The sequence below is a fragment of the Quercus suber genome, unplaced genomic scaffold (assembly GCF_002906115.3).
Source record: "Quercus suber isolate HL8 unplaced genomic scaffold, Cork oak 2.0 scaffold_119, whole genome shotgun sequence".
Lineage (NCBI taxonomy): Eukaryota > Viridiplantae > Streptophyta > Magnoliopsida > Fagales > Fagaceae > Quercus > Quercus suber.
The window spans coordinates 451,658-470,310 of NW_027069584.1; the positions used below are offsets into that span (position 1 = coordinate 451,658).

General features: G+C 34.2%; 1 protein-coding gene and 1 long non-coding RNA gene across 3 annotated transcripts; one reads left to right on the top strand and one right to left on the bottom strand.

Moving 5' to 3' along the window:
• Positions 1 to 4,010: 4,010 nt before the first annotated feature.
• Positions 4,011 to 4,885, bottom strand: LOC136068510 (uncharacterized). Its single transcript, XR_010629877.1, has 2 exons — positions 4,810 to 4,885; positions 4,011 to 4,593 (listed from the first exon to the last, which is right to left on the bottom strand). It is a non-coding gene; the product is annotated as an uncharacterized LOC136068510 (long non-coding RNA).
• Positions 4,886 to 10,589: 5,704 nt separating this feature from the next.
• On the top strand, positions 10,590 to 17,753 carry LOC111989412 (homeobox-leucine zipper protein PROTODERMAL FACTOR 2). 2 transcript variants are annotated; one of them, XM_024021193.2, is made up of 11 exons: positions 10,590 to 10,907; positions 11,119 to 11,267; positions 11,431 to 11,512; positions 12,017 to 12,592; positions 12,684 to 12,788; positions 13,853 to 14,053; positions 14,130 to 14,301; positions 14,461 to 14,732; positions 16,087 to 16,182; positions 16,277 to 16,616; positions 17,562 to 17,753. In XM_024021193.2, exons 2-10 carry the CDS (start codon positions 11,125 to 11,127, stop codon positions 16,610 to 16,612), a joined length of 1,983 nt encoding a protein of 660 aa, XP_023876961.2. In that variant the 5' UTR covers positions 10,590 to 10,907; positions 11,119 to 11,124; the 3' UTR covers positions 16,613 to 16,616; positions 17,562 to 17,753. The 2 variants fall into 2 exon arrangements, with proteins under 2 accessions (XP_023876961.2, XP_065631877.1); XM_065775805.1 differs by having other exon boundaries at positions 12,029 to 12,592.
• The last annotated feature ends 900 nt before the right edge of the window (positions 17,754 to 18,653 follow it).

Sequence of the window (18,653 nt, forward strand, 5' to 3'; positions counted from 1 at the left end):
ACTCGACTATTGTATGATTGAGTTTTTCAATATAACTCGATTTCCCGTTTGTCGAGTTACAAAAAAGGGGCATTTCCCTATATAGTTTGGAGAAAAGGGCATTATGCTGCTATTTTTGCCCAAACAGGGCATTTCCCAATTTTGTCCCCCCTTTGAGTGTGAATTTCTTTACTTGTAAGTTTTCTGAATTTTTGCATATTAAATTCTTCTTAATGGAGGCCATTATGAAGTATGAATCCACGAAAGCAGATGTAGAGATGCTAATGTCTACATGAGGAACACTAATCTCTTAAGGCTTTTATAAGAAAAGAAAAGGAGGGAGCTTTCTAATTTTTTTCAGCAACTAGGAGATTACATGCTAGGCCGGTGATCTTGGAACCATTGATCCTATGATAGGCTTTTTCCTGAAACCTTGGGGTAATAGGTGGGCTATTGCAGTCTAATTCTAGCCACAAGAGTTCTAAAAAAACGAAGGAGTTAAAGGTTCGTGTGTGTGTGTGTGTGTGTTTCGCTACTCAAAGTGCATTTCAAATGGCGATTGCCTCTGGCATGGAATGCACTTTATAATGATTCTCATCTAGGCACGAAGTTAACCCCAATAGAAACCTGATACCATTGATCTCAAAGAGTCGTTAGATGTGAGGTCTCTTTTCTATATACTCTAGGCTTTGTTATGCTCCTTAAAACATTAAGATATAGCAATAGCAAGGTCTCTTGTATTCACCAGCTCCCCTCGAAAAAATAACTATATTCCTCCATTTCCAGAAGAAAATCAATGACAATTACTAAGTGCAGGGTTAATTCTTCTTTGTGGACTAAATCGTTTGGCAAATTTGGAGGATTTACAATCATATTAATTATTAAGGGCATGTTTTGGATTACCAAGATTTTGAATCATATCGCTCAGTTTTCATTACTAATTTTCCAAAACACGTGGGTCCCACCAAAATTTTTTTTTTTTGGATTGGTTTTTAACACTTGTTTCCATCACTCAAAACTCAAAAATTTGAGTTAGAGTGATGGAAACCGGAAATAGGAATTGGGTGTTTTCAAAAACTGAGAACTGATTCTTAGTAGCAACAACAGTAAATATAAGGAGTTTGTGGGGCCCATAACCTGTGTTTTGTCAAATTAGTTCAGAACTCATGTGATATTTCCGTTGCCTCTCCTCCCCTTCAACCTAGAGCTCTATCCTCACCAAACCTCCATTGCTCCTCCATAAACCACCACGAGCCACCGTGAGATGGCTCTCAATCGAGTCTCTCAATTCAAGCAACCTAGATCAGCTCAAGCTTAGCCTCATTCACTCCAGCTCATGCTCTCTCTCTCTCTCTTCCCTTTTGCCAGATCATTTTCTCTCTCTTGAGTTTATTAGGTGAGCATTTTCTCTCTCCCTCGCTCCTCCCTTTTGCTAGATCAGTTCATCTCTCTCCTCTTTTTCGTATTTTCGTGATTTCAGTCTTTGATCTAAGGTTTTGGGTTTGGGTTTTTTGTTGTGGTTGTGGTTTGAGGCTTGGGCTATGGTGCAGCTTCTGGTTGCGGGTTTTCTATGCATCCATTTGGATTTTTTGGTGAAGGTTGTGGTTTTGGTTGAGGGCTATTGGTGAGTTTGGATTTTTTGGTGGAGGTTGTGGTTATGTTAAAGGTTGTTGGTGGTGGAGGTTGTGGTTGTGGGTTTTTGAGTTTGCTGTTGGTGGTGGTGGTGGAGCTTGGTTGATGGTAGTGGATTCTGGGTTTGCTGTTGGTGGTGGTAGAGTTGGGTTTGGGTGTATCAGCTACTCTGCATTTTATGGGTTTTCTAATTGGAGAATATGAAAGAGGATGAAGTGCAAAAAAGAAAAGGGACGCAGGTAGTAACCATAACGTTTTGTGTACTGTCAGTGGGTGGGTTCATCATTTTGGCATAAAGTAGAGTAAAAACCTGAGATATATGACTGATTTTTGTGACCAAAGAAAAGTGTTGGATTTTTTGAGTGATAGTGGGGTTTGGATTATAAGTTATGGGTTTCAAGTTTGAGTTATGAAAATTGAGTACTGAGTTATGAAAACTGAGTAAGCCCTAAACCAAACAAGCCCTAAGTAAAAACAAAAGAAGTGATTACCTAGGGGGACTATACAAGCAAACCCTAGCCCACCTGAAGTTATATTAGACTGCCTGGACCATTGGACGAGAAAAACTAATGAGCATATAGTTTATTTGCATATTTGCACTAAAATTAGCACATAGGGTTGAAAGGAGGTAGTGTTCACCCACCTAGGGCTATAGTATTTTCTAAGGGCTAGGTTATGCGCCCATTAAAGCGGTACTTAAGTTCAATAATGAACATTATGAGAAAGTTTGGACTATATACAATGTGGGCATAAAAGCAATAAGAGGACCTTTCCCTAATAGTTTTTTTAACTCTCTCAAAATTGAATCATTTCCAAACATATATGTCATATCATCACCATTGTCCAACCTCAAATCTTTTCCACCATTCTCACCACTGTCCAACTCCAATTTACGATTTTCATTGATGTTGCTAGTTCCAGGCCGATGGACCTTTCTACCTACCTCATCCTCTTCATTGACAATGATACTTCACGATGAAACCACCCAAGTCCAACTAATGGTTCGTTTAGATTAAGGGGGAGGGAGGGAGGAGAGTAAAGTAGAGTAGAGTAAATTTAGTACAAAATTAGCTTATTTTTAACTAATACTACTCTACTCCCCTCCACTCCCCCTCCTTCCCCCCTCCATCTAAACAGGCCATAAAACCACGAATGAGCAAATTAATCATATCTTCTTTGCATTTTTGGTGCAAAGCCAGTTCAAATTTGTAGAACCCAATCCTTTCTACTGGGTATGTTGCAAGTTGGCCTCCCATCTATCTTGTCGTGCCTTCTCATCTATCATGTCATGCCTTGTTTATTGTTTTTCTCAATGTTTGTAGACAAATTATCTTTTATCTTGTTAAAAATGGATTTAAAAATTCAGATTTTGATTGAATATTAAAATTTAAAAGTGCTTATTACCATTTGATCTCCCAATTGACTTGTTAAACTCTATTTTAAACAATAATTATCTCATGCATATGACATATACATTATCTTCCTCACAACATATAAACTCCTATAACTGCATAAGACCCGCAAATTGTGATAAAATTGATGCACAAGATAATTCTGTCCGGGATCCAAATTATTGGGGAGAGAGAGAGAGAGAGAGAGAGAGAGAGAGAGATTCTTCTATTTTATTTTAAATTTTAACCCATAAATGCAACGCTAAAACACCTAAAAGACTATTACGGTGGTTTCTTAAAAAAATTTACTGTTGACACTTGTAGCCTACTGTCCCATCTATTCATTTATTTGAAAAAATAAAATAAAAACACCTAATTACTGCATGTTTATTGTTTAACATAGTTTTTTATTTTATTTTTTTTAGTTATTTAGCTTATGTACCAATCAAAGCTTTACTCTCTTTTTTTGGGTTTTTTTTTTTAAAGTATAGCTCTGCTTTTGTTTGAAATAAGAATAGCAAGAAGGAGCCAGAAAGCCCATAACACATGGGGTAGACCCGCCCCGGGGGGTGGGTGGTGTCGAACTGGGGGAGTCGCCCCCGTCCCACCCAAAAAATACCTACAGTTTTTTTCCCTTTTTTAGGGTGAACAAATATATTTAGTTATTATATACCCGTCTACTTTTTGTTTTTAGATTTAGTAAATGCCAATTTGTTTCTTTGGCCTTGAAAAAAAGCATAACTTCTAAATGGATTATTGAGGAACAGGTATGCCTAATACCCTTCCCACAGTTTGTTGAGCCTCTCCTGAAACCATCACAAGTACACACCTTCCATAGTATAATCAAGATATAATTGAACATTCATAAGGCGACAAGAACAACAGCCGGCTAGGCCATCCAGCCAAGGCCCGGGACTCTCTCTCTCATTGTCTCTTTCTCTCCCTCTCAGTATTGTATTATAAAGCCTAGTAATTTAATTACATCATGCAAAAAAAAAAGAGCCAATATAGCAAAAGAAGAAACCATGCCAATTTCCACTCGCTAAAGAGCAAGATTACAGTTAAATAACACTATTTACAATCACAATAGACAAAGACTGAATGCCAACACCCACTCACCCAAACCCCTCTAATTATTCAGTACCCTTATATCACAGTGAGTCCCACTCACTAGCAACCCCACTTCCACCCCCACCACAATTTCTCATTAAGTATGCACAAGATTTTCTAAGCCTAGACTCTCTAATTCCCCCACTAATGCATAATGAGCTTGTTGAGTTTCAAGATGTTAACTCTTAAAAATGAGCCATCAATTAGCCAGTATGTCTTTTTCTCCTTCCAACTTCAAACATGTCCTAGCACAAAAAATAAACCCACTTTCTCTCCCCCACAAACAAACAACAACGACTGACCAAAAAGAAAAGATGCAAATAAACTAAACAAAGAAATGTTTCAGTTTTCCACTGAATCCGAGCTTATAACTGTCCCTTCACCTTCTATGGAAGACATAGGCAGTTTCCTTCCTGGGCTCAGCTTCTTCACGTCCTGGCTAGAACATATTAAGATTCTTCTCACCATATTACAGAATTCCCTGCAAGACAAGTACAACAAAAATTAAAAAACACTGGACTGAGGAACATTTCATAGAGAAAACTCCAAATAATTTCACTACTTTAATATGAAACCATATTTTTTATTTTGCAATAGAGAAGGACATAAAACTATGGAACATGTCATATAGAAACTGCCAAACATTTCAGTATGAATCGTATTTTATTTTGTCACAGATAGGATTGAAGAAACTTACTGCCATGGATCGTCTCCCACGAGCATCATATCCCCTTCATCATCAGTATACACAATTTCCCACTTATTACGAGTGCCTTAATGGATCTGATACAAATTTCGATGCAGGAATTTTAAAACTCAGCATTCAGTTAAGGTTCTTGAATAGGGTTTTGCTGTTTAAGGGTTTACCTAGGTTCCCTAAGCAATTTTTACAAGTTATTTTTCACACACTATGCAAAGTATTTAAACAAAACAATCACATTACATTTATAATGTCATCATTGCAGCATATAAAACACAACAAAATTCTCATCTTTATTATTAAAATTACTACTTTTGAGTAAGTTTCAAAGAATGCACTTTGCCAAGAGACACGGACAAAATACATCTTTCACCATTGTCATCCAAATATCTCTACTTCAAGCTAAAATTCATGAACCTAGAAACACAGAGATCACAGGAAACTGCAAATGAGCATGACTCATATAAACAGGAAACTGTAAATGAATCAGGAAGACGTAGGTAGCTATTGATTGGAGTTATTTATATGGTCTCTACACGGGTGCACACACACAAGATTGATTGAAAGCCCAAAATACCCACACAAAATACCCACACACAACAAAAAATTGCTTCGTATGTGTGAAACAGAGATTTCCAGATGACTTTTTCTAAACCAACAAGATGCATGCAAGGCTAATTATGGTCAGTTGTGATACACAAAACAAGAGAAAGAGAAGAGCAACGTACCTGTAATCAACGGCGGCGATGAGGGTTCGACGGAAGCACCACGGAGAGTGGAGGGTGAGGGAAAGTGTAGAGGGAGAGTGAGTGAGAGGGTGAGGGAAAGTGTAGAGGGGTAGTGAGACTAATGGAGAGGGAGACGTCGAGGCAGAGTTCAGGAGAGAGTGATGGCAGAGCGAGGGAGAGTATGACTGTATGAGAGTGAACAGTTTCTGAGACGTTGGGGTTTGAAATGGCAACAGGTTCAGAAAACTCAATTTACCAGTTACCGAGTTATGTGTGCATACATAATTGGAAGAAGCCACTTCTGTTTTGGCCGCGTGGCACAAAGTTCACACATAACTCGCCTATTGAATAATCGAGTTTTTCAATATAACTCGATTTCCCGTTTGTCGAGTTACAAAACAGGGGCATTTCCCTATTTAGTTTGGAGAAAAGGGCACAATGCTGCTATTTTTGCCCAAACAGGGCATTTCCCAATTTTGTCCTTACTTTCTTGGTCTTGAGGTAACAACAATTTCAAATGGCTACTATCTCACTCATGCTACGCGCACTTATAATATTCTTTTTTGCATCATTATAATGGATAGTAAGATTGTTGATACACCATTCGAGCCCAAAACATTACTTAACTCACATGATGGCAAATCTCCCTGTGTTACCTTATACTGACAAAAGGCTGGTAACATAAAATACCTCATAGTCATTCGTCCAAACATCTCTCATGCAATTTATATATATTGTTAATAAATTCATGATCATACCATGATCCATTCACTATATAATTGTTCTTTGTATTCTTTGGTATCTAAAATGTACTTTTGTTCATACACTCAATTTCTCCTTGAAATTAGCACTCATATATAGTGCCTACACCTATGTGAACTGGGCAAGATATCTAGTAGATCATCAATTTACTACTAGCGTTGCTTATTGCTTGGTAACTCACTCATCTCATCGCATAGCAAGAAGCAGAATGTGGTTACATGTTCCAATATATAGAAGAAAAATATAACATAAGGTATTTGCTGATACAATCTTTGAATTTTTTTGGTTATATTGGCTTTTTAAGTATATGAGGGTTTTCTCGTATTTTACAATTACCTATTGTGATAATCGTGGTACAATATGGATCATACACAATGACATCTTTCATGAGTAGACCAAACACATCAAGGATTAATTTCAACTATTTCATCATCATCTTCTTTAGGGTACCATACAACTGCGATCAATTCCTTCTAATGATCAGCTACCTAGCATTTTCACTAAATCTGATCTGGTAGATCAATTTCATGATCTTGTATCCAACTCAAATTGACTTTCTATTATCGGGCTTCAGTTTGAGGGGGAGGGGGGGGAAGGGAGGGGATCTTAATTATAGCACATTAGGTTGTAGGACTACATAGGCCCAGACATATTTTCTACTACTTATAAAAATATTACTTAATTTGTAGAGTTTTACATACATTTTAATAACATACAATTATTTTAACAAAAATATTCCACTTTTTTTTTTTTTTTTTACTCGCCATTTGCGTAGTTGATTCAAACCCCAATGAGATAATACATAAAGAAAAAAATGTATTTGAGAGTGAATGCATAATATGCAAATCACCTTAAGAGATTTTAAATATAGTATAATAATGCAACAACACTAAAACCATAAAGAAAGGATTAAATGTTAAGTTGAATAGCTCAAAACCACCTCAAATTCATTTTGGCATTAATGTTCACTAGGAGAAGCAAATATATGAACTCTAGTTGATATATGGACCTTCTCAAAAAAAATAGTTGATATATGTAAAAGGTGAATATATAATGATGAGCAGTAGGTTGACATGACATGGAATCTTAGTCCATAATGATGACATGCGCAACTCAATTAACCCAAGTTAGCAGCTCTATCAAGACGGAAGGAGCCCGGTATAGCTAAGCTTTTTTTTTTTGGTGTGACTTGGATTAGGTTTGGTATCCGGTTGCATTGGACCCATCTAAATGATAACACACAGTATTATCTGAATGTGTTCAGTGCAACGGGAAATTGGACCCAATCCTTACCATTCTTGACAAGGGAGTGACAAAAATTCCCCTAACTTTCCATATGAAAAGGAACTTAAAATCCAACCAATGACTGAAACTCCCAGGATATTAATCACTACTATTACGGGATATATTATACATAACGATAAAAGATGCGCCATGATTTGAATTTCAAACCCCCAAGCTTGGATGATGGAGTGATTTGCTCTCTCAGCAAGCATAAAAGGGAGATTATCGGCTGGGAAAGTTGTGATCAATCTTGACCTAAATCTCATAAGAGAACTCTTGGGAAAAAAGATATTACTAACTTCGATATCAGAGACTTCATTGCTGATCCAATCCCAATGGCTCTTGAAGTGTTTTCTTTCCTCTTTTGCAAGCATTCATAGACTGAATCTAACTGGTGATCAACTACATCATATAAGATGATTTTTAAAATTTTAGTTCAGTTGTTTTTAGGGGATCAAAGTTGTGAGTGTGAGCAATAGGATAGTACTCCAAGTATAGCTGGATCAAAGTAGAAGATTATCTCAAACCAACAAAGGGGACAAGATCCCCAAAAAAAAGAAAAAAATGTCAGTTCCAGATATTGCTACTTGGCTCTTATTGCATGACCGTTTCAAGTTCTTGTATACATGTACCTTTCCTTATCCCTTTTGGCCAGTAGTTCATAACTCTTGAGATCCAGCTTTCGGTAAGTCAAGTGATTTAAAGAAAAAGGGAAAAAAAAAAAAAAAAAAAAAGAGAGGAAAGTTCACTTCATAAATATATGTCCTAGTTTATCCTGTGTTTTAAAATCAGAAATATATGGTAAGTATTTGAAATCCAACTAGACACCAGATTTTTTTTTCCAGCCTAAATTTGATACCAGAATTGTACAACTTGCCATATTATTTTGAGATTTTAGAATCTTTAATTATGATGGAAAAAATTATCTCATCTGGATATTATTGCATTTCAAGTGAAAAGGTGCAATTCATATTCCATTTATATCGATCCAATCTAAAGCCTATATTACATTATTAATTCTACAGCTACATTTTTTTTTTTTTCTTTTGGCTCGTCTTGATTAACATTTTTTTGGATCCTTTGAAGGGTTTATCCCAACCTCGACCATATATTGAAGTGATAATAATCAACAATTGGTTAAAAGCAGGCCAATTTTCTATTAGATATTTCTTCTTGAGAAAATTTTCTATGAGATTGACTAATAATGGCTTCAGGAATTTTTTCAGGGTATTCCTTAAGAAGAGAAATTACACAATCTAATAAAAAATCTAAAGCCTATATTACATTATCAATTCTACAACTACAATTTTTTTTTTCTTTTGGCTCGTCTTGATTAACATTTTTTGGATCCTTTGAAGGGTTTATCCCAACCTCGACCATATATTGAAGTGATAATCAATAATTGGTTAAAAGCAGGCCAATTTTCTACTAGATATTTCTTCTTGAGAAAATTTTCTATGAGATTGACCAATAATGGCTCTAGGAATTTTTTCAGGGTATTCCTTAAGAAGAGAAATTACACAATCTAATAAAAAGAGAAATTCATATATTAACAACAACAATAAAAAAATACACAAATATATAAAGTTTACAATTTCCTTTTAAGAGTTTTCATATTTTGAAATCGTTGTATGATAGTCTCATTATCAATGGTACAAGCTACATCATTTTCAATGTACATAACCAAGCAATGTTATAATTTTTTGGGCTTGCTATGTTATATATTTTTTTTTTTTCAGATTTTAGTTCAAATTTTTTTTTTTGGGCTTTTTCTTTTTGCTTGAAAGCCCCAATATATTGTTAAGTAGAACAAATTATGGAGCAAAATTTAATTTTATAGGCATAAAAAAATTGAGGGTGTTTCCAAAATTTTTTTTGAAGGGTAGACAAATGTAAAATTTCAAATTATATATATATATATATATATAAATTCAGGTTAGGGTGGTCCTGTGACCACCCTGGCCTTCAAGTGCCACCGCCCCTGAGATTGACAGGATCTAATTTGACGGTAATTATTTCTTGTACATACAAAATTCAAATGTAAACTTAAAATAAATTTATTTATTCTCTAATTTGAGAGTATTTTTTTGAAAACTAATTTGAGAGTATTAATTTGCAACATATTTGGTATAAAAAAAATGATAAAATTTAGTTCTAAATATGTTTGGAGCCGACCAATGACTAATACAAATGCAACATTTGTATTTATCATGTGCAATGCACATGATTTACTTAACCTAACTAACCAAGTGACTTATGTGCAAGTGTCATCTTTTTATTGATAGCTAAAGCCGAAAACTCTAAATATTTTCAGAGTCATCCTTTTGCTAAAACAAAAAACACAAATTTCTGCATTTATATTAGGTCTCACGGAAATTCCATGTAATGTGTGGTGAGATTGTCACATTTCCACAATCACATATCACCTGAAGTATTTAATTTTATAGGCATAAAAAAACTGAGGGTGTTTCCAAATTTTTTTTTGAAGGGTAGACAAATGTAAAATTTCAAATTATATATATATATATATATCTAAATTCAGGTTAGGGTGGTCCTGTGACCACCCTGGCCTTCAAGTGCCACCGCCCTTGAGATTGACAGGATCTAATTTGACGGTAATTATTTCTTGTACAGACAAAATTCAAATGTAAACTTAAAATAAATTTATTTATTCTCTAATTTGAGAGTATTTTTTTGAAAACTAATTTGAGAGTATTAATTTGCAACATATTTGGTATAAAAAAAAATGATAAAATTTGGTTCTAAATATGTTTGGAGCCTACCAATGATTAATACAAATGTGACATTTGTATTTATCATGTGCAATGCACATGATTCACTTAACCTAACTAACCAAGTGACTTATGTGCAAGTGTCATCTTTCTATTGATAGCTAAAGCCGAAAACTCTAAATATTTTCAGAGTCATCCTTTTGCTAAAACAAAAAACACAAATTTCTGCATTTATATTAGGTCTCACGGAAATTCCATGTAATGTGTGGTGAGATTGTCACATTTCCACAATCACATATCACCTGAAGCCCGCACTCTCATGAAGAGAGAGAGAGAGAGAGAGAGAGAGAGAGAGAGAGAGAGAGAGTATTGCTACACGACTCTTGAACCTACCAATCACAGAGAAACAAATAGCCACGTAAGCCACACACTGCCTTTCACCTGGAAGTGCACTCAGCCCAACAAGTGCAGTCTCCGGACCATGTCTTTATCTTCAATCAATTGGCAAAACCTCCTTGATATGCACAACTCAAACACAGAGAAAGAGAGAGACAAAGAGAGTGGTCGGTTACTTTGAGAATTATCATCTGTATGTACAATATCTAACATGAATTTTTCCTTGATTTTCTCTACTTTTTTTTTTACTGATTCACCCATGTGTATTTTGTTAATGTTTTCTTGTTGATCATGTTATAATCTTTCTCATTTGATGCTGTTTTTCTCTCTCTCTTTTTCCCTGAATTATTCAATTGTAAGTAGTATAATAAATGATAAATTTTGATATAGTTTATATGTTACAGCTGAACATGGCTGGGGTTCGACCATCAGGTAGTGATATTCAGAAGAGTGAGAACAATGATCCCGTTAACATAACGGGGAATGATATCTTTAACCATGATACGGATGATACTGGTAACGACAGGGTTGATCATGAACTCGAACCTCTAAAGTAGGTCCTTTTACGGTTTATGGAGATGGAGAACATGCATATATTTAATATTTTTTTAATGAATTTTTTGTTTAAATATTTTTTTTATTGATGTTGTGGGTATCATTTTAATCGAAGTATATCATTTTGATTCTAAAGGTTTTAGTGTTTTTGGTTTGTTCAGTGTTGTGGAAGAGTCTACACGTGCAGGTGATAAGATGGAGATTGACAACAATCTAGGGTTTGAGCCTGATGTAAATCCAAAGGTAAATGGATTTATGTATAGCTAGCAAGTATGAGATCCTTGAGAGAACCCTAAAGCCAAAACCTTTGAATTAAATATTTCAGTCTCATGAAAAAACCCTATAGTAGAAGCCCCATGAAACTTAGGTACACTCATGGAATTTCTAATATGTGAGGAAAAAAAAAAAAAAACCCTAAAACCTGCAAATCTAGGTCAAGATATGATAGTTAGACAAGTCAACATCATGGTACTTTTTGTAAAAGTATATTTAGCTCTTGTTAGAAGTGAGGTTTCTTGATCTGGGTTCTTTGACTTTCCATGAGATTGTCAATTAAAGGGAAAAAAAAGAACTGTCATAATGTTCAAGCGTAGTTTTCATCTGGGTCTTCTTGTTTTGCATCTGAACCTTATTTTCATTTTCTTTCTCATTTTTCATTTTTCTGTCAAGAGGTTTTGGATCTGTAGCAATTAAGTAATGGTTGATGTATCTCATTAACTACTAATGTTCCTACTTTTAAAAAAAAAGACCCAATTACAGATTAATGGCAGTTCTCAAAACAATGAAAATGCTGGTTCCCCTCCATTATCTCCAAGAACTCCTCCGTCTCCTCCCTGCAATGATTGCTCATCACCTGACAATTACCTCTCAGATTGTGGTTCATCCTCAAGTGTTGGAAGCAATTTTCAGCGAGCAAGTGACCTTCTTATGGCAGTCTCAGTGTCAGCTGACGTATACAAGATGAAAATCACTAAGCTTGTTGTTGCAGCCATGGAAGAGTTAACAAAAATGGCCCTTAAGGGAGAACCTTTATGGCAACTTCAAAAAAATGGAAAAACTGAACTTCTAAATGACGTTGAATACATGGGGCAATTTGGGCATGTTGATGCCACATTGAAGGAGATAATGAAAATGGTTGAGGTGAGAGAACCTCCTCAATGGATGCCAAGCTTAGACAACACTTCTGAGTGCTCGTTTGAAAGTGGATACAAGCCAATTTCATGTACCGAACATGAACCAGAACCCCTTCGTATTGAAGCTTCACGTGAAACCGGTCAAGTTAGAATGAATCCAATCGGTCTTGTTGAAATGCTTATGGATTTGGTAAGTTTCTGTTTTATTTCTCTCAATTAAAGAGTTCAATTCAAGTTTGATGAAGCATGGATATTAATTCTTTACCTCGTTTGATAATCAGAAGCAGTGGTCATTGGTATTTTCCAATATTGTTTCAAAAGCAATGATACTAGGAATCTTGTCATCAACTGGAAAGGAGGGAAACTATGATGGAACTTTGCAAGTGGTAATATATTGTTTAAGCTTTGTACCATTTTGAGTGTTTGAATTTTATGAATATTTAGTATACGTTTTTAATTCAAGCTTTTAACTTTTCAATACGACTAATCAACCCTATGTTGGGATAGAGAGAGATCAAAGAGGGGAGTGTGATTGTTAAAGCACATTTATTCAATATCTAATCATTGTATGACTCATTGTCAATCATAGTGGTGTGTGTATATATATATATGTTTAAGTAAAGTTTCTACTTTTTTTCAAAATGATTTTGAGTACAATTAATTAGGTTAGAGGGGGAGGAGAGGGTTGGGACATATTTATTCAATATCCAATTATGGTTTACATCTAACTAAAGTTTCTACTTTTTAGAAGTGATTTTGGCTACATCTAATTAACCCTAGGTTGGGATAGAGCGAGAGGAAAGGGTAGGGTTTTATTTAATATCCAATCATTGTAGTAATACAAGCATAGTAAACATTTAAGTAAAGTTTCTACTTTTTCAAAGCAATTTTATATACAGCTACTTAACCCTATGTTGGGATAGAGGGAGGGTGATAGTTAAAGAAGAAATTGACCAATTTCTTGCTGATTTTCCTATTAGAATTGAGCATTCTTGAGGTTCTAATAAGTTGACATTAATAAACATTTTTCTAACAAAAAAGTATCATCTATTCTAACAAGTTCATCGCCAAATATCTAGTTTCCTATTTAGATTACAGTGATGAATGTAGTTATTTGGCGTTGATCACCCATATATTGCCCAGCTTCTTATTTTATTAGTCTCCAACATTGTCTTGGGGAACTATAATCTTCATAAATTTAATTCTGAAAGTTCTTTTTATCTTGTTGCTAGATGCATAATAGTTCAAAAGTTATTCTGCTGCTAGATTTTGTGAGGCAATAGTAGCGTTTCTCGACATGCGTCTCAAATCCCTTTGCTATTTGTTTCACATCTTGCTGTGTCATTTACATACTAAATTTTGTTTATTTTTTTCCACATTTATGAGAGATCTTGCATATACCATCATTGCTGTTTTAAGAAAAGTTTCTAAACCTAATGTTCTAAACCAGATGACAGCAGAATTTCATGTCCCTTCACCACTTGTTCCAGTTAGAGAAAGTTATTTTGCAAGATACTGCAAACAGGTAGCCCCCGGGACCTGGGGAATTGTCGATATATCTTTGGAAAAATTATTCTCATATCCGTCAGTTACCTTTCGGAGAAGACCATCAGGCTGCTTAATTCAAGAAATACGAAATGGGTACTCTAAGGTGATACAACTTCTTTAATCAAGCTTGGTTTATTAACATTCAATTTATAGCTGAGATTTTCATCTATAATTATTAGGTTATATGGGTTGAGCATGTGGAAGTGGACGATGGATCAGTGCACAAGCTTTTTCAGCCACTAGTGGCATCTGGTTTTGCATTTGGTGCAAAGCGTTGGGTTAACACCATAGTTCAACAATGTGTAAGGCTTGCAACTTTAATGGCTAGAAGCACCCCCACTGATACTGGAGGTAAAGATATATATCCACTTTGTTACTTGCTATTAATTGAAGAGGACCAGATATCCATTATCTAAATCTCTTCTATTCCTCTACTTTAACTATAAGATCAGGTTTTAGCAATGGAATTTGAGCTAATTAATTAGCAATTCTCATTTTCTTATTGAACAGTACTAATACCACAATATGGGAGAACAGGGCTGCTGAAGCTCTCTGAAAGAATGATGAGAACCTTTTGTATTGATGTTTGTGCTTCTGCATCAAACTTATGGATGCCTATACCTAGATATGGGGCTGAAGATATGAGGATCATGACCAAATATAGCAAATATGAACCTGGAATACCTCCTGGTCCATCAGTAGTTTTTGCTACTTCTGTCCAGATTCCAGCCTCGCGAAAGAGAATATGTAATTTCCTCCAACATGCTAATTCTCGAAACAAGGTATATTCAGTTTTAATGCATTAAACACCTGCGTTTCTGGCATCCCTTGCTTGCAAATTTGCAATATTTTGTTTTGGTTCAATGGAAGGTAGAGATATACCACTTGGTTTAGGGAATGAGCCAATTTGTAGAAACCTCTCTTAATTACAAACCTTTTTGGGAAATTCATTAATTCAATGTTGGGAAAATTAAACCCTATAATTTCATAAATTAAACTTTGATATTTAAATTGTTGCAAATTAAAGTCTATAGTTTCATTATTTCAAAGCTTGAACTTTTAGAAATGTATCAATTTAAACTCCTAATTAAATAGAAAAATCTAGGATTTATATTGATTCGATTTTAAAGGTCCAGGTTTCAATTTGAAACTAATTAAACTATAAGATTTAATTTGTAACAACCTTAATTTGCAAGGTAATTTGAAATTTTTGATACAATAGGCTTTAGTTTTAAATCATGCATATTTATAATATAGAATATATTTCAAATAAAATTTTCCCTTCAATTTTTAATATGAATATTTATATATGCTTTTTGGCATACAAATGTTTAGTTACAACATAAATAATTAATGAATCCCATACTAAAACATTACTCATACTAGGATAGCATAAACAATAATAACTAATTCTTAGTCTCAAACTTTTAGAAGTCAATTGTGAATTCTCAAAAGACTAGTTAAGGCCAGCCACATTTATTCTTTTTAACCATCTCAAGTAATTGTAAGGAATATCCCTATCTTTAACTGAATTTCTTCATTTTAAATTACATTTATCATTATGCAAAGTAATAAAAAAATAATGAGAACATATAACATACATAGCTTAACTTTGTTTCTTATGGTAGATGTTGGCACATTTTATCATCTTTTCAAACATCAAATAGAAGACACCTTTCACATTGATAGGATAATACTTTCAATTGGCTTAATTATTTTCCGGAAAGAGTATATATCTCAAGTAATTTGCAAAACAAAATTCTGTTTTGTATTTTTCTTGGAAAACCATATCTATCTCTCCCTGCCGGCGATGCTAGTTAACCAGACTTAAAATAAAATACCAAGAATGGAGTTCTGGATTACTGAGTTGATTACTTGCATGTGAATACTCTTCATGTATGCCTAAATTCATTATATGAGAGCAATATAAACAAAACATTCATAGGCACCTATTGAATGAGTAAAACTCACATAAATTCATTTGACATAAACTTTAAGTTGTGGCTTAAAAGGGTTTTGTACAATAAGTAATAACAAAGTACCTCAATGTATCAAAAATTTTCTTTTACTAACTTTGTTAATACCAAGTTTCACACAATGATCTTGCTTCCAATCTGTTTGTAACACAAATTATAGTGGGATATCCTTTCATACGGATACAGCATCAAAGAACTTGCATACATTATTAATGGCGAGGATCCAGGAAACCGCATTTCTATAATCCAAGTGATTGTAAGTAGCAGATGCCCCTTTTGATTACCTATCTCATAATCCATGTTTCAACCAAAATTTCCATGTATTTATTAGTAGTGTTTCTTAATTACAGGATACGCCAGTTCTGTATTTGCAAGAGAGTTACAGTGACTCAACAGGCTCCTATGTAGTTTATGCACCAATGGATGCTTACGCCATGTCCATTGTGTTAAATGGCGGAGACCCAGATACTGTGGTTATCTTGCCCTCAGGGTTTGCTATCCTCCCTGATAAGCCAACACCAGAGGGAGAAGAATATAGTGCAAGTCTTTTGACTCTTGGATTCCACATAATTGATGGTGCATCAACCAAGAGCTTCATCCCTTCTGAATCAATAGATATGATGCATCAAATCCTCGCTGAAACTTCCTTCTCGATTATGACTTCTATGATATCACCAAAACATTAAGCTGGTAAGTTCATATTTAGAACTTGTTGTACTACAAATATGTATATAATAACTCCCTTAATAATCAAACATGTAGCTACAAATATGGTTTTGAGTTTTTAGTCAAACCTAGACCATTTATTTGTATCTAAATATTAATGGCTTCTATTATCATATAATAATATCTCCCTAATGCTTCTTCTGTTGAGGTCTAGGGTTTATGTTGCCTAGCTTTAACTTGTATTTTCCAGGGTTTTGTATATACAGAAGGGTTCCCAACTTTTTCTTTCAAGGTTTAGGTTTGATGTTATTGCTTTATGTTGTTCTTAATTGTTATCAATTGATATCGAATTCTAAGGACTCATACCTTGTTAAAGAAAATGTGCAGCAGAAACTAGGCTTCTTATTGTAGCAAGAAAATACAACACAATTGAGAACAACAGTCAGGACAATGCTCTTCTTTCATTTCATTTGAAATAGAGAGAATCTATTTCCTAGTCTAGATTTAAATTTTACAAATCTATGTGATATCATGTCATTGTAGATAAAAACAAAATCTTGACTGAACTTGAAAATAAGGAGAGAATTCTATTGATAAGTTGAGCTTTATATTTTAGAGTTAAACTTATTGCACACAAACTGTTACACAGTTTCAAAAATCGCGACTTTAAGTGAAATTGCAATTTCAATTACTTTTGAAAGTATGTCTAAAACTATATAAAATAATTTGTATAAAATAAACTCTACTCTATGATTTATGCCAGCAAAAGTTTACCAGATACTTTGTGATCAATATCCTCCTTTCTCCAATTAAACCCTAGCCTTCATGTTGAACATCAAGGAAGAAAAATGGACCAGAATTTTCTTGATGACCTGTAGTTTTTGAACTAATATTAGTTTACGTTCATCAATGTCTTACACCTGGTGCAGTGTCATTCTGGTTGACCTATTGTTCTCGTTGTCAATGCAGTAAGAAAGAAAAGCCGGGAGTGGAGCAAAGGGTAAGAATCAATGCATCTTGCACACCTCCCTTATGAAAGTAGAAGAAGTATAATGAAGAGCTCGTTGTTGTAACAAAATATATGTAGAAGACTTTAGTTATACTTATCATTGTTGTTTGTAAGTTGTAACTTTGTATCTTGCTATGTTCAGCACTATAGACATCGCTGTATAACTTAAAGCTGTTGTTAATAGCTTTTCTCCGTTATATCTTCTGCCTGTGGAGCAAATGATCTCTCTCGTATAAATTTAGGTAAGGGAAAATATTAGTATACACACTCTATATAATAGAGTGGGCATAATAAACACTACCCTTTAGATAAATAATTATTTTAATAGAATGAGATTAATATTTATTCTTAAATATCATATCATGTGAAAGTTTAAACATGATAAGATTTAATGAATATCCTGTCATATGAGATTCATTGTTGATCACAACATGTGAGATATATATGGAAGAATACAAACATGTGTAAAAGTATCGTTGTCATTATTATGATCATCATTATTGTTGTTTTATTATAATCAATATATAGTTGTGATAAATTGAGATGAGTTCCAGTAAGTTTAACTGCTAAATATTTTATTATTGAACAAAAGACTTAAAATCAAATCAAACTTACACCACACCAAAAACAGAAAATGTGATATCTTGACTTTATGATAAAAAAAAAATTATCATAAAATTGAAGTTATAGCGGTTCAATACTATAATACATATCAAAAACATTATTGTTAAATTTACAAGCCATTGGAAAGGTTACCAAATCAAGGATTGATTTCTTTTCCTTTTAAAAAAATGACACAAGAATCACATGATTTTTGCTATGAATGTAGAATTTTATATACTTGAATCATGTGTAAACCGTTATATTAATGGAAATAAATAGTAATGTGCACATGTGATGGCACGCCTCTACCTTTTATATTTTGCTTCACTCCACGAATGAGAAAGCTTCCCAGCTTAATCCATGCATAAATACGGTGCATATCTCATATGTTTTTGAGCCTTTTTCTCCTCCTTGCAGCCATTTCCATACTAAACAGTCTTCTAGCGATA